Source organism: Tiliqua scincoides, chromosome 2 (assembly GCF_035046505.1).
Source record: "Tiliqua scincoides isolate rTilSci1 chromosome 2, rTilSci1.hap2, whole genome shotgun sequence".
Lineage (NCBI taxonomy): Eukaryota > Metazoa > Chordata > Lepidosauria > Squamata > Scincidae > Tiliqua > Tiliqua scincoides.
Window position 1 is genome coordinate 101,636,565 of NC_089822.1, and position 15,685 is coordinate 101,652,249.

The window sequence follows — 15,685 nt, forward strand, 5'->3', positions numbered from 1 at the left end:
GGTTAACAAAGGGAATGCATTCCCTGAAGCCCGTCATTAACTGACAGAACTGTTATACAAACAAGCCTAGGAGATACTCTGCTCTGGGTGCACTCCAAAAACCACCCCACCTCCATCATTCACAAACCTGAAAGCCTGCTCCCAGGATGCTCCGCTGTGCACCTGAAAGTGCTGGCTGCTCCTCTGGCCAGAAAACGCCCCAGCAAGCATTACATCAGGTCAGCTGATGAGCTGGTAACAAGCCAGAACTCCACCTTTCAAATTTGTGAGCAGCTGAGGCAGGGTTGTTTTCAGAGCGCTCTTGGAATGGAGAAGCTTGGAATGGAAAAGCAAACACTGACCACCAAGGGACTGTTCTATATTCATTGCTATTTGGAATGCTGGTAAGTCACACACACCTGTAATTGTTGCTTTATTCAAATTCTTCATATGCCTGGAAGTTAAGTTTGGGTGGCCCCCAAAAGTCCCATTTATCTATGTGGCCCCCCTAGCAGTATGTCATGGCTCCCTGGGCTGGTGTTGAGAACCACTGCTGTAGATCTCTGGGGCCTCCTCTCACTCAATGATCACTTTTCCAAACCAGATGGAGCATGCAGAACACTTACCTCATATACACCACAAAAGATGGACATGAACTTGCCTAGCACAGCGGCACAGATGCTAGCAATGTGCACAAAGGGGCCCTGCAAGAAAGAAGAGTGGATGGAGCGGGATGAGGCGTGTGGAAGAAGACATAGCAGGACATGGCAAAGGCCAAAAATGAACATCACTTCCACCTCTAACTACCTCCCCTGGTCCCCTTTTCTTCCCTCATCACTGTGAAAGTCTTAGCATCTTTGTCTAACTTCAATATGTCCTTCAAAAAACCATTTGCATTTGAAATCCTCCTGTAGGAGATCCATGTACACCAAGGAAGATCAGAAATAGAAGAGAAACAATGAGGCTGATGGGAGGGTCAGACTCCTGCCGGCTTCCAAAGCATCACAGAGAGGTATGTTGCCAAAGGATTGGATGGGTATTTCAACACGTGAAGAACCGCTGTCCTCACCTGTACAGCCCTTGGTCATGTCAGAACCTAACAGGGCTAGAACCAGGAATCTATGCACAGCTGTCCGATATTGCGAGCCAAAAGGGCTATACATTGGAGTATCTCCTTGGGCAATGAAGGGTCCTCGGGTATTATTCCTTCCACCCAGGTTGACCACTGCCTCTCCCCTATAAAGGTTTTCTGTTTAACCTGGGACTTTGCCTAGATAATAGTCTTTCCTGGTTCGTTCTGACAGTTCTCTTGCTCTGAACCCCTAACTAAACCATCTGGCTCTTCAGCGAGCTTGCTTGCTCTGACCCCTGCTGCCAACGCCCCTGGCTCCTGCCTCTTGGCATCCTCTTGACAGCTACTTATATAGATCAGCCCTGACACACCAACAGACATCCTGCCTCCACATTTTCCTTCCCTGACAGACTCTCCCCTCTGGCCTTCTCCTCTTCCTGTCTTCAAAGCCTTCTTTCAAGGACCTCCCTGCTTCCTCTGGCCTGCTGCCTCCAGAGATCCCTACTGTCTCCTTTCCAAGGTGTCTGCTTCTTCCAACCCCACCTTCTCAAGGTCCTCCTACTTGCTCTGCTTCTGTCCTGCTCCTGCCCAACTCACTCAGCCAGTGGCAGCAGAAACCAGTCTGCTTGCCCTGCCCCTCTGTGAAATTACAGGAACTGAGCCAGGCGGTCAGAGACTTCACCGCCACCAAGAAAATCCCTTACAGTGTCAATGACCACTTGTCCTGTCACTTGCCATCCACCCCCACCGTCCCCAAGTACAGCTGTGCTTACCTCTTTCCCAACAGGTATCCCACTTCCCAGACCAGCAGTCAGGCTTACAACTTTGGCCAGAAATGCTTTAGGTGTGAGGTATTCCTTGAGGACCACGCCTCGCATAATAGTTTTCATCTCAGGGATCCCAGAGCCTAAACAAAGCAAAAAAGAGTAACAATGGTGAGGAATGGTGCCACAGCAGCAGAACACAAATCATCTAGCAGGACTGTAGATCAAACTACGCACCACAGTGGCAGACCCAGTTATTTTAAACCTGGGTTAGCCCCAATCACACATGAAGTGAAGGTGGGGGCCCTGATTTTGAGAGGAAAAGGAGAAGATGGATAGATGGGTGTATATTATTATTTTTCTTCCTCCAACAAGCTCAGGGTGGCATATCAAGTTCTTCCCCTCCTATTGTCCTCGCAACAGCCCCGTGAGATTGATGAGGCTGAAAATGACTGGCCCAGGAAGCTTCATGGCTGAGCATGGATTTGAACCTGGATCTTCCAGGTCTAAGTCCAACTCTCAAATCGTTATACCATCCTGGCTCTTACCCTGTTGTCTCCTGCCAATCTATAGCTTTGGCAGCCTCTCTCCTAATTTTTCCCCAATTTGGCTCTGATACCAGAAATGAACCCAGATAGTAAAAATGACCTAATGGATCGAGGAAGTTCAGCTTCCCATGCCTGTGTGACACTTTACAAATACGTTTCAATTTTCCGATAATAGTGAACTTATATTTTTAGTCACTTTTGTGGATGCGTTCTGTTATCTCTACTGTCAGGTATCTTTACATTTGGCAAGTTCAACAAACAGTATGTTTTAAAAAAGAAAAGAAAGACAATGGTCTGCCTTTATCATGTGTAATTTGACCCAAAGACAAACAGGCAGACTTTGCCTCCCTTGCTCTCTCACCCACAGCCTGCGGAGAGACAAGTTGGCAGAAGAGGGCAGCGAAGAGGATAAGGATGAGGGGGTAGGTGACCCAGGCCAGATACTGCATAGGGATACTCGGTTGCATCTCTTTGTACATCCACTTGTAAGCTGCGGACAGAGTAACAAAATAGAAATATGTCACCAACAGTAGAACCTGCAAGAAATCCAGAGACTATCATACTAAATTACGGGTTCTCCAAATGTGTGTCATGACACCTTAGGGCAGGGGTGTCAAACTCATTTCATACCAAGGGCCAAACAGCATTCATGATGCCTGCTGAGGGCCAGAAGTGATGTCATTAGGCAGAAAGTGATGTCATTATTCAACATGTGGGAGAACCAATTTTCATGCGGGCTGCCCTTACAGCAGTAACATCTCAGCACTGCTCAGCTGCGGAGAGCCTGAGGGCCAGATAAAAAGTTTCAGCGGGCCACATTCGGCCCCCAGGCCTTATGTTTCACACCCCTGCCTTACGGCATCATCATGCACTCACAGGACGCTATAGGATGCCCCAGTAGCCCCTCCTATACTTGTTCTCCTGGGTGCCGCCATCTTGGATCTCACAAAATCTTGTGGGATCCAAGGTGGTGGCACCTGGTTGAGCTGGGAAAAAGATGCTACGAGGACACCATGACACCATTAAGTTAAACTGCTTTCCAGACTGCAGGGGGAAAAGATACAAGGCCCCCATATTCCCCAGAAAGAGAAAAGTATCCTGGGAAGGGCAACTGTGAGAGGACACGTAGCAGCAGTGAGAAGGAATGAGCAGCCCCTTCTCCATCCTACACCCTCCCAACACTGTTTTTCAGGTTTTTTCTTTAAAGTCAGGAGACTGTTTATGCATCTCTGGTACAAAATTTGACCCTTAGTTGTCCCTTCTATCTGACTTTTTTGTTGGTCGTTTACTAATTTTAATTGTAAATTGTTCTGCATTTGTGATAAAGCAAAATTTAAAAAAAACAGAAATAAATATATGCGGTTTCACTTCAGGGTTTGTTTCCTTTAGAATTTAAACCCCTTACCTTGGAGACTCTTGGCACTGGCATAATCTACTCCCCAGCTCACTAGTGCCATAACAAGACCCAACAGAATCAAGAATACCCAGTCTTCTCCCAGCTTCTTGGTGATATATTTCTTGATGCTCTTAGCACAGGCTGCAAAGGAGAAAGAGCTTAGAGATTACAGTCGACTGTCTGGACAGGATCCAGTCAACGTTCATCACTTGTATCATTATATTTGTTTCATTGGGAGAGTTAGCATGTCTCTTCCATTGAAATCACTGGAACTTAAAGTGCTTAAGTTAGGGTAGACAACGGCTGCAATCCTAACCACACTTTCCTGAGAGTAAACCCCATTGAACAAAATAGGACTTACTTCTGAGTAGACCTGGTTAGGATCGTGCCCAATGTCTTTTTCCTTCCCACACAGAAGATACATCAAAAACTGGCAAGCAGTCCACTTCATAATATTGAGAAGCCAAGGTGTTTGAATTTAAGTCTACCCAGCATCAGTGAAGTCTACAAGACTTAGATCACCTTTCATCTATATCAGGGGTGTCCAAAGTTTTGGGCTGGAGGGCCACATCATCTCTCTGACACCGTGTTGGGGGCCGGAGGGGAAAAAAGAATTAATTTACATTTAAAATTTGAATAAGTTTGCATAAGTTTACTTAAATGAATATATTAAAGATGAACTTGTATGAAAGGATGAAGGTCTTGCAATAGCTAAAGGCCTATAAAAGGCCTTGCACAAAGCAAGGCTGGGCTTTCTTTTGCTGCCTCTGCTGCATCGCAGACATGAAACAGCAAGTAGTGGAGGGAGCCCTCATCCCACAGCTCACGCGAGAGGTCAAACAGTTGCCCTCACGCTGAGAGCAGTTGCGTCGGGCCAGTGCAGGCTCCAGCAAATCTCCGGAGGGCCAGAGGCTCAGACTGGGGGCTCCCTGAGGGCCGCATTGAGAAGCCTCAAGGGCCGCAAGTGGCCCCAGGGCCAGGGTTTGGGCACCCCTGATCTATATACCTCAGCATATGTGGTCAGAGAACATGACAGAAAGATAGCAAACCATGAGCTTAAACCAAATAAGGAGGGGAAAACGTTTTCATGAGACAAACAGTTAATCTTGAATGTTTTAATATGTTAACAATGACCAGCCTGAATCACAGAAGGAACAACCCATGCAGTCCCTTACATTGTGTGTATTCAGAAACATATGGTGCAAATTATGGCATAATCGCTTCCAAGAGCTCCAGTCTCATACTCTATATTTTGATGAATCTGCTCATCCGTGAATTTGCCCAGTCTTTTTCTGGACATAATTACTCCACCAACCTCATACCCTTTAATTAGCGAGAAATTTGTGAAATGATGCCTCACTCATCTCAAGACTGCTTAGTGTTTTTCCTCAGAATTGAATTCTGCTTCCTTCTACATACACTATCCCTTTAATATGGAATTGTCACCTTTTGTTTATTCACTTTTTATGGTGAGTCCACATAGTGTCATTGTCAAATTCTAGTGTTTTCTGACCTAAAGAAGGAAACTGCTAATTAAGTGTAATTAACTAACTTTTCCTTAATATTGTAAGGGACCTTTGCTGAATGGAGCCTGCTTGCAAAAAGGGATTCTTGAATGATCTTAATCATGGGGAAGGACTTTAAGGGCCCAAGCCTATCCAACTTTCCAGGGCTGATGCAGCCTCTGTGGGACCTCTGTGACTGCTCTCCCACTGCAAGATGCAGCACACACCCTGTTGGCAATGGGTGCATCGGCGCTGGAACGTTGGATAGGACTGGGCCCTAAGCAGGCCAGCAAACCTTGGAAAAGTGCATTAGAAAATGAGTTACTGATTTTCGCATGTTAACAGCAGGCAACCATGCTATTGTACAAAGGACAGGGTAACGAAAAGAAGATGTGAATGCCATCCCCCCAAATGAGTTTTAAGGTATTTTCAAAGTCAAAGTTCCCTGCATTGCATGGATTAAACTACTCAGGCTAGAGAGCAGGAGAACAATGGGAAAATAATAAATAATCCTGCTCAGTAGATCTTGAAGAAAAAGAAGCTTGAGATCCTTTTCTTTTTTAAACCACCTAGACCATCTAGACCATTCCCATGCTCTGATAGACACTGTCTTTCAGCTGCCAAGCTCTGCCCCCAAATCTCAAGGCTTGAACCTCAAAACAACCTGGCAACCCCATGTGGGATCTTCTTTCTTCCCTGAAGGACTACTTTTCATGTTTCACATTTCCCCCCTTTTTGTGTTAAAAATTGGATGCAGTTTAAGAACCTTCTGGTTCAAAATGTGTGTGGGGAGGTAGGTTGTACGTAATACGGGGCCCTGAAAATGGGACAAGTTTGGAGAGGAGCAAAAGCCTGTGAAAGGTTGACGCAGCAGCACTGGTCCTTTTAAATGTTTAACAATTGCTAGCTGACACCACAGGGCAACAACAATAGCAGAGGTCCTCTTAGCCATTTTTCCCCCCAGAATGCTTCATACGTTGTGTTATTCTTGGGTATTCTGGAAAAAATGGTGGTGACCTCAAAATACAGCCAACGAGGCCTACCATTTCTCCTGGGAATATCCCAAAACAGCACTGTGCCCAGGGCATTTGGGAGAAGAATGTGTGCAATAGTAGCCTGCAGATCCCAGGTTTGCATTAAAATCACTTTGGGATATGGATAGAGAAAGGGGGAAGGGGCACACAGCCGTCCCACCCACTGTTTCTCTACTTCAAAGCACACACCCTCAGGGGCTTTACCCCAGCAAGATTCTAAACATGAGTTTTGGAAGGAAACTGCATTTGGAACTTCAAGCTAGCGCAGTGGTTCTCAAACTTTTAGGGAGATTTACTCCCTAAGTATGTTTTTGGTGGAAGGGACCAGTGCAGCGAGATGATCCCAAGGATTGTGTCATTAAGAGGGCTGAGGGGGGTACTTTTTACTTACTTTCATGAACGTAGGGCTCCTGCAGCCTCCAGGAGGCGCGGGAGCCCTGTGCAGCCTTCCACAGGGCTCCCTGATGCTTGGAAAATTGCGATGCAGTGCTTTGCGCACAATTATGTCTCAAAGAGGATCCTCTGCATCGCCTCGCTGCCCTCTCCCCTTCCCCCGCCCCTTAAAGGGACGGGGCAACCTTTACACGAACTGGTGGGTGGCGACCCACCAGTTTGAGAACCACTGAGCTAGTGTGTTTACTGGTCAGGTGGCTTGGTCCTCACCATCACCATGAATGAGCTTCTCAGTTGTAGTCTATTTACCTGTACAATTTCTGACCTGCCTTCATCCCTTTTTTCGAAGTTCAGGCTGCCCTCGCATCCCCCACATTGAACTCTATCCCTCTTCCCCCATACGTAACAGTGAGCATGCTAGCCTTATGTGACCACTAAGAAGAACCTGTCAGAAATGCTGGTTTCACGGAGGCGTACCTTGACACTTAGAGTGGCGCTCTTCTTTGATGTCAGCCTGACTGCTCTGCTGCAGGGGACTGGGGTCTTGAGATTTTTTCTCACTCAGGAGTTCAGCAGCTTTTTTCTCAGAAAGACTGGGGAGCTGGTTTGTGTAGTGGCCATATAGCTGGGAACAGAGAAATTGGTGATTTATAGTCAAGCCACACAAGAAAACATGATAGGACGAATGACAGATCCTGATACAGGCAGCTGTACAGCCTGAGTCTGCACGAGCTGCTTTCCAAAAACCACTGCCAGTTTGGGACACCTGCGATTCAAGTCTACCTTAACAATCCACAACTGGGATGCAGTTACAGCTCCAAGTTCCACACAGAAAATTTATCCATAGCATGCAAATCAGGTAAATTTTAGCCTGGATCTTCACAATACTCAGGGCCAGTTCCCAAAATGAAGATACTGCTGTATTTTTGTACAAGTGATTGTACTGCACCCAGAGGATAACTCAATGTATAGCTACTGTGGACACCTCAGTGAATCCTTTGAAAACACATGCACATGAGATTATATGAAAAGTGTTGTCCATGGCATGAGTTCCATAGGCAAATCACTTTTTTTTTTTGCACTGACGGAATTGATGAATTTGCTTGCATGATCCAACCATTACACTAGAGAAGCTTTAGACCCAAATGAGACATGACACAGCAGGTGGACAGAACAGATTCCTTATTGGTTGCTCTGAGAAAATGAAAAACAGCCAAAGGAGGCTACAAAGGGAAAAGATGCTTAACCTTCTTCCTGTGGGTCATTTCTTCAATCTAAATTATTCTCCCCAAGGTGCTTTTCATCCATGGGGGAAAATATGTGATTGGTGTGTACATGAGGAAAACTCACCCCAAACATGCCAGTCCTCCAAGGCAACTGTAATATATTGACCTGCTCTTGTTTGGGGAATATGCCTGACTAAAATTTACCAAATTATTTCTGGGCATCTCATTATTCTGGAATCTACACTAGCACCAATGGCTGCAAAAGAGTGATTTTAGTGTGGGAAGCAACTACGCAATGCTGGTAGCAATATAATTTGCATACACTGACATGGAGCCCTGACCACAAGGAAGTGTTGTCCCCCCCACTGGCATCTACATTACAATGATAAATAGAAATTGGATTTAACAGGGATTGCAAACAAGAGCATGTTACTCCTCTGTAATCTGAACTTTGGGGTTCACAAAACAACAGACCAAAATAGATCTAGCAAGCTTCACAAAACAATGTGAAAATGATAACATCCATTATCTTCCACATGTCAATGACTAGCTATAAGTGAAAGACACCAAGAGACAAAACTGCAGTTTCAAAAGGAAATAATGAAGTCCCCTTATGTTGGTTGACTCGCCAATGGAACAATCTCACCCAACTAGCTAAGGTCCATCACAGTGGCGTAGCTAATGATCGTGTAGCCCAGTGCCAAGCTCAGAATGTTGCCCCGGAAGTGATGTCACAACCAGAAGTGACATCACACCCAGGCTTTTTAAAAAGTGAAAATTGGGAGGAACCCACCTCCTCCCCCCAGTAGCTCACCACCCACTTGCTCTGCTGCCTCGCCCCCAGTCAGTGGCATAGCTAAGGCATCTATCTACACCCTGGGGTCAAAGAACATTTTGTAGCCCCTCCCTGCATGACAAAATCAAATTTAATTAATTAAATAAATAAAAAGTTATTGGTTCCATGCTGCATCATAACAACATCTCATTGGCACTCAGCACAAACAATCTCATAGGTCAGTTTGGAGTTAAGCGAATCCACTTTTTGTTCCACAGTTGTTTTGATTTTCTGGTTAATTGGCCAAACCTTTTGATAGAAAAAGGATATTCCAGTGCAGTTTGTTTCATTGCATTCTGCATTAAATTACCTTTCCAATGATATATAACATGATGATATTATTCATACATACCAAGATTTTCATAATTTTGGTCCCTAGTGTCAAGCTCAGCTTGTTGCCCCCCTAAAGCTTGATGCTCAGTGCAACTACTACCCCCTGCACCCCCTTAGCTATGCCACTGGTCCATCATAGTTCTGCAAAAGGGGAAACTAAGAAAATTATCAATCCAATTGGGTGTGAAAATTTGCTCTGTGCCAGGAAATAGTGGCAGAGCTATTTCCTGGAAGACTGGAAATTTTTTCCACCTAACAAAACAAGCTTCAGAGTTTGAGTCAACTTTTCCAGGTCTCCAGAGGAAAAAGTAAAAATCTCAGGATGGAGGAGCCAGAAATAAGGGGGCTGATTACTTTTTGCTGGCTTGAGAGGTATTGCTATTCATTCTGCAACCCATCACACACACACACACACACGCACGCACACACACACACACACACACACACACACCAGTGTCCATCTGACTTTGCTGAGGCACCAGGAACAATCAGGCTTGGTGCAATCTTCTGTCCTACCAACAGTGATCACTATGGTAGATGCAAAAGAATAGGAGCCAGCAATTATTTTATGGAGACAAAAGTCTAACAACTATTTTGATATTTTAAAAAGGTAAGGAAAAAACAACTGGACAAATCAGGGTGCAGATCCTTCTGGGGCAATCAGCAACAGAAGCGGCTACCCAGCGCAAGTTTCTGCAAAGATCAGGTGCAATGACTGAAGGCGGTGGGGTGGAACAGTAAGACTTTGCCACAGCCTTGCCTAAAATAATTTTCTCAGTGCACTGCGGGCAGTAGTTTGGAGGCCCTGTTCTAGAATAACACAATAGTATTGGCTATTGTGTAATGGCTATATATATATATAGTCAATGAAGGGTGTAAGCACAGTTCTTGAAACACAATCACAATTAGGTAAAAAGCAAGTGGAATAATAAACAAAATCTGATGCATTTCTCAAACTGCATTGTTTGAGAAGCTCCGTGGGTTCAATAAGGATTCTTCCCTAATAAGTATGTTTTAGGACTGCACTCTTCATCCCTGATGATAATCCTGAAGCAGTTTCCTCAAATCGTGCTCCTAGGAGCACAAGGACTCCCTGAAACCCCTTCAGGGTCTCCCCAAGTTCACCATAAGTGAACACCATCTGCTTGGTGCTGCACCACTCCACACATGCGCCAGTGCTCTGAGGCTCCCTGAGGCTCCATGCCCCATTTTAGAGACCATTAAAAAGGCATACAGAAACATTGGTTGAACACTATTTAAAGCAAAAGTGAATAGAAATAAAAACTATAAGTATGGAAGAGGGGCACCCAGATAAGTAGACTGGTTTGGATAGCTGCAGCAGATTGTAAAGGAACTGCCCATACTAAAGAGAACACTCCAAATTGAATATCACATAGGTACCTATTGGACAATATAGAGTTGAGGAAAAAATGGGGCAAGGTGGTATATCAATGAACTGGAAAGCAGACTTTAAAAGGGGACATTTTTAGTCCTCTAAAATGGGATTCCTTTTGTCCTACCTATCTGAGATTTGGCAGGTCAAATCCCTTGGAGCAGACCTAGGATGCATGCAAAATTCATATAGATTAGCTTGAAAACAGCAAGGCTAACTGCAGAAAAAGTACAACTGGCTCCTCCATAGATAGCAATGGGAAGCTTACAGTCAGTGTACACCTTTTTTGGTGGCGCAATGATTAGTGTTGATTTTGGAGCACCCCAATATGGATCAGGGCTCTGGTGCTCGAGTAGAGGAAATTTAACTCTTTGCAGCTTGTACTGTTCCCTGATGCAAAGTACACCCCTACACACACACCCTCCAAGCAGTAAGTGTGAAAACATATAGGCATACAGAGAGATGTCTATATGGTTTCTCCTCCAAGGAGAGCAGTTTCAGGAGCAGGGCACAATCTGCATCAGGTAGCAGCACTGGAGTCAACGGTTAAATGACCCCCTGCCCCATGGCCTTGATTCAAAGCTGGGGCCCCTGTGGTTGTCCCATGAAAAAAAAAGAAACAGATATGGGAAGCTACAGTCACAGAACTCACACATCATGTCTTCTTTCGCTCTGAGTTCATGCATGGAGCCAGGCATGCTGAAGAAGTACAAGATTTCAACACTGCTTCCAGTGTTGTGAACTGAACTGGTGCTTGGTCTGGTTACGGTCCTGCCTTTTCTTACCACCGTCCTGAAAAGTGCCTGTCAGAATTATGGATGGCATGTCAAGGAACGTTGGAAAGGAATTTATTGGTGGGTTAGAAACCGATAGGCTGGGAAGTTTATCATTCCCGCAGTGACTCAAGCTTGACAGCATTTGTTTAGTTATGCTCTGGAGAAAGCCTTCTTTGCCCACATGGCCAGGATAATGGTGTCAGATCAATCAGTATCAGAGTGGCATGCCTGCCATTTTGCAGACAAAAATAGTTGATTATTTTGAATTGTTGAAGATTCAAATGAGAAATGTGTATGTGTTAGCATACAAGTAAATGGAGTAGAAGGGTTCTGCATATAACCAAATTATGTATCCGGGTTGGAAGATGGTGTGAAGGGGCAATTTGAGGAGGCTGACCTTGGCTTAACTTGAGAGGTCTTTTGTAGGGGAGATATTTGGAATATCTAAACCAGCCTCAGCCCCACTTCTAACTTGACATAGTAACAGTGTACCGGTTAATGTCGCTGAGCCTCAAACTGATGTTCTACCTGAAATATTAGTGAGCCACACACACACCACTTGTAATATGGGGACAATGGATCATGTCAGAATGAGAAAAAACCCCTGATACCAACAGTTTCACAGTGGGAAGTGAGGCAGAAAACACTTTGCTACTCAGTCACAGCTATGTCAACATCCTGGGTTTCTCCACTGATTTTCATGGGAAGCCCACCTCCACCCTGGGTCTTCCAGCTGTGTACAGAAAGCGGCACCCCAGATATATATGTATAATCAGCGATCCACAGTGTTGGTTTGGCTTTGGCCACAAAACCAAAACTGTAGTTGCCTGACCAAGGACCACCTCGCTTTGCTTCTATTTTGTGCTCAAGAATAGTAAGGGAGAGGCAAGGGGGCACTCCATCTGGTTGCTACGTGGCCAGGGTGCTCTAAAGTACCACGGCTGAACAGGGACAAAGTATATAGAGCCAGGGTGGTGTAGTGGTTGGGGATCCAGGTTCAAATCCCCCCTCAGCCATGAAGCTTCCTGGGTGACCTTGGGCCAGTCATTTTCTCTCAGCCTCACCTACCTCACAGGGTTGTTGTGAGGACAGGAAGGAGGGGAGCAACTGTGTACACTGTCCTGAGCTCTTTGGAGGAAGGGCAGTATAAAAATGTGAATAAATAAATAAAATATACCCATCCTCGCCTCCCGTTCCTACTCAAGGAACGAGGCTTGCTTGTTTGACCCTGAGCAGCCAAGCCAAGGTAATGCAGCAGTCAAGCAATTCCCAGTCTTCCTCCCAAAGCTGAGATAGGGGCAAGAATCACCACCCACTTCTCCTGCTCCAAGTTTCAGAGGAAGGCTGGGGCTCATCCTGCTTACCAGGTGGTGTCACCAAGTGGGCAGGGTGACTGAAATCTCAGAAGCCTGCGGATAACAGACACAGGGAATAAGTTTGCATGAACATTCTCAAGCATGATCTATCATTTAGCCTCCTATTTTTTTTTCCTCTTGATAAAGCACTTGAGTCCTAGCCAGAGGTTCCAGGGCCCAGGAAATTAGATCTAATCCATCTCTACACTTGGATCCCGCATGTAGCTCAAGGCAATGCTTGGAAACATGCATTCCATTCTGCAGCACAATTTGGATGGGGAAAAAGAACTCTCTCACCTAGGCAATGTGATGCATATGCCTTAAGATATTTTTGTTCTTTTTAACAGAGGGGAAAAAAAGGATTGAGAGCAGAAAAGCAGCAGGGGGCGGAGAAGATGGAGGAGAGGCTTTCCCCTTCCTGCAGTCTGTAGGTTCTGCTGGAGGAAATTAAAAATAGTTTCCTCTTTGGGGGGAAGCAGAGTAGCTTAAGCAGTGGACCCCCCCTTCCCAAGGGAACCTCCCTCACCCGGCTGACTGCTATTCAATGAAAAAGACAAAGAGACAATGGCTTGTTAAAGTTGCAAAAAAGAAGTTATTTACTTACAGTTCCATTGAGTGTATATTTACAGCATACAAATATACATTGAGTGTATATTTAAATCTGATTAGGATCAGAGGTTCAGCTAACACTTAGAGATAGCAAGGCCCTGGAGCTGCCTCGCTCTGCATGCCTTGTGCTCAAGATGGCCTGGGCATCAGAGCCCTGGTGTGCGGCATCTTAACAGGTCGGTGGTCAGAGGACAAGAGGAAGTGCTCAGAGGAGAAGGGAAGGATAAAGGGTTAGGGCCAAAGCCCACGTGGATCACAGAGAGAACAGGTAGAAAGGTCAGATTCACTGGGCCATAGTGTGACCCCTTCTGGACAGCATGCTGCCCCCTCTGGACAGCAGACGGAGTTGCACCAACTCCAACAGGTTCAAAATCCCCCCCCCCCCACACACACACAAAAGCTTCTTTCCCAACTTTAGGCAAAAAAAAGCTGGGGGGGGGGTGTCTTTTTCCTGCATGAAGCAAAGCAACTTTTTAATAGACAAACAGTGGCAAGTGAAAATAGCCCATTGCTCTGCTGTCCTGCTGCTCAAACTGGCAATCTTCTGTGGCCGTTTTTAATTGTTTAAAACATCTCTCAGGAGACTGGGATTCATCTGTCTCCCAGGCACCATCTATTTTGGCCCTCAGTTACACAGCTGAGTATTTAACTTTGGGCCAGTTATAATTTCTCAGCCTAACCTGTCTCACCCAGATAAAGAAAGGAGAAAAAGTCTATTTACCCTGCCCCTGACTCCTCGGAGGAAAGGTGAGGTTCAAATGATAAGTGGCTTTCTGAAGCACTATAGGAGAGACTCTACTAGCATTAGTTTGCTCGCACCAGCTTCAGTGCCTCCATCATGCTACCTGCAACTCTCTGAAAAAAAGAAAAACCTATCAGAAAATGCTAACAGAATAAGCGGTCAAAACTTCACCACTGAATGATGGAAGTACTGGCATATGCAGCCACCAGAAAGAGAGAGAGAGAGAGAGATGCACACAACTGTTATGTTGAGATACGAAACTTCTGCAAGGCGTTTGCATAGGCTACAGTGGCATGAATGATAAAATTTAAATAAGGCCATCTCTTAAGTGCAACCTACTCCCTAATGGCGTTAGGTGAATTCTGAATTGCAATAATATAAGAGAGAAACACAATTTTTGATGCAGCAAACAAAAGAGACAGTTACTTCCAGTCCTCTCTCTGTCTTGCTTCATGCTAACTCAGCTCAGGGTAGGTGGGAACATCCCATAGAATTTGCAGGCCAAAATGTTAGTAGAATGGCTCAAACTTCAGAGTGGGGGTCTCTTCTTGAGGCAGTGCTCAAGTACAAGAGGTCTAGCTGGTGTTGTTCTGCTGTGCTGTATATCAGCTTCTGACTCTCAATCTCTGAGTTCCTTCCTTTCATTTCTGTGTCCCACCCTCTCAGGTGGGCAGTCTGGGGAGGGATTTGTTTGAGAACACATAGCTCTTCATCACATGCCCTTCAACAACCCAACTTTGGCCTGAACCAGAAGCTCATGTTCCCCCACTAGTTTGTGTCCTGGGATCTTGGCAATTCGCACCTTGCAGAATATCACCCTCCTCCCCATTTTTGGCACACAGACACAGTCCTTTAAGACACTCTGAGTGCTGAGTGGAGGATGGGCAGTGCTTGAATCAGCAGAACAAGACACTGCTGCTGGGGCATCGTAAAGAGCCACTGGCTGCCTTGAGCCAAATAAAACCCAGTTGCTCTGCCCTGCATCTCCTATGAAAGACCTGGAGGGCTAGATGCTCAGCAGAAAACACAATGAAACCTATGGGAGAAAAACCACTGGAGGTGTGATTTGGAGCAGAAAGGTGGGGGTGGGAGCTTACATGCACTCTGTGCTATTTTCCTCTAACCTTTTCTCCTCCCAAAGTTCTTTACTAAATAAATAAATCATGCCAGTTGGTCTCTAACCCACATATTTGCATGCAACATTTAGTGAGCCTCCATCTGCTTCTCTCTTACTACTGAGGACTTTCACAATATTTAAATGTAGTTGTATCCCATTTGCTTATACCCCTGCATCCTTGCACCAGAAAAAATATCATGCCATACCGTACAACAGAGTGGGTAGTGACAGCTGCATCGTCGGCAAAGAGGAAGTCACTCAGACGTTTCAGCTGGACTTTGGACTTTGCTCTCAGTCTGGAGAGTTTGAAGAGCTTTCCGTCTGATCTGGTCCAAACGACCAGTCGTGGAACGAGCTGGAATCCCTAGCATGTATGCACTGCTGAAACAGAGACGCCTGCGTTGGCTCGGTCATGTTGTGAGAATGGATGATGGCCGGATCCCAAAGGATCTCCTCTATGGAGAACTCGTGCAAGGAAAGCGCCCTACAGGTAGACCACAGCTGCGATACAAGGACATCTGCAAGAGGGATCTGAAGGCCTTAGGAGTGGACCTCAACAAGTGGGAAACCCTGGCCTCTGAGCGGCCCGCTTGGAGGCAGGCTGTGCA

General features: G+C 45.6%; 1 protein-coding gene across 1 annotated transcript in view; it reads right to left on the reverse strand.

Moving 5' to 3' along the window:
• CLCN1 (chloride voltage-gated channel 1) overlaps window positions 1–15,685 on the reverse strand; it is a 100,030-nt gene that overhangs the window by 31,520 nt on the left and 52,825 nt on the right. Inside the window, 5 exon segments of the mRNA XM_066612646.1 lie at window positions 606–683; window positions 1,825–1,958; window positions 2,725–2,853; window positions 3,769–3,900; window positions 7,169–7,316. Coding sequence (XP_066468743.1) covers window positions 606–683; window positions 1,825–1,958; window positions 2,725–2,853; window positions 3,769–3,900; window positions 7,169–7,316 — 621 coding nt within the window.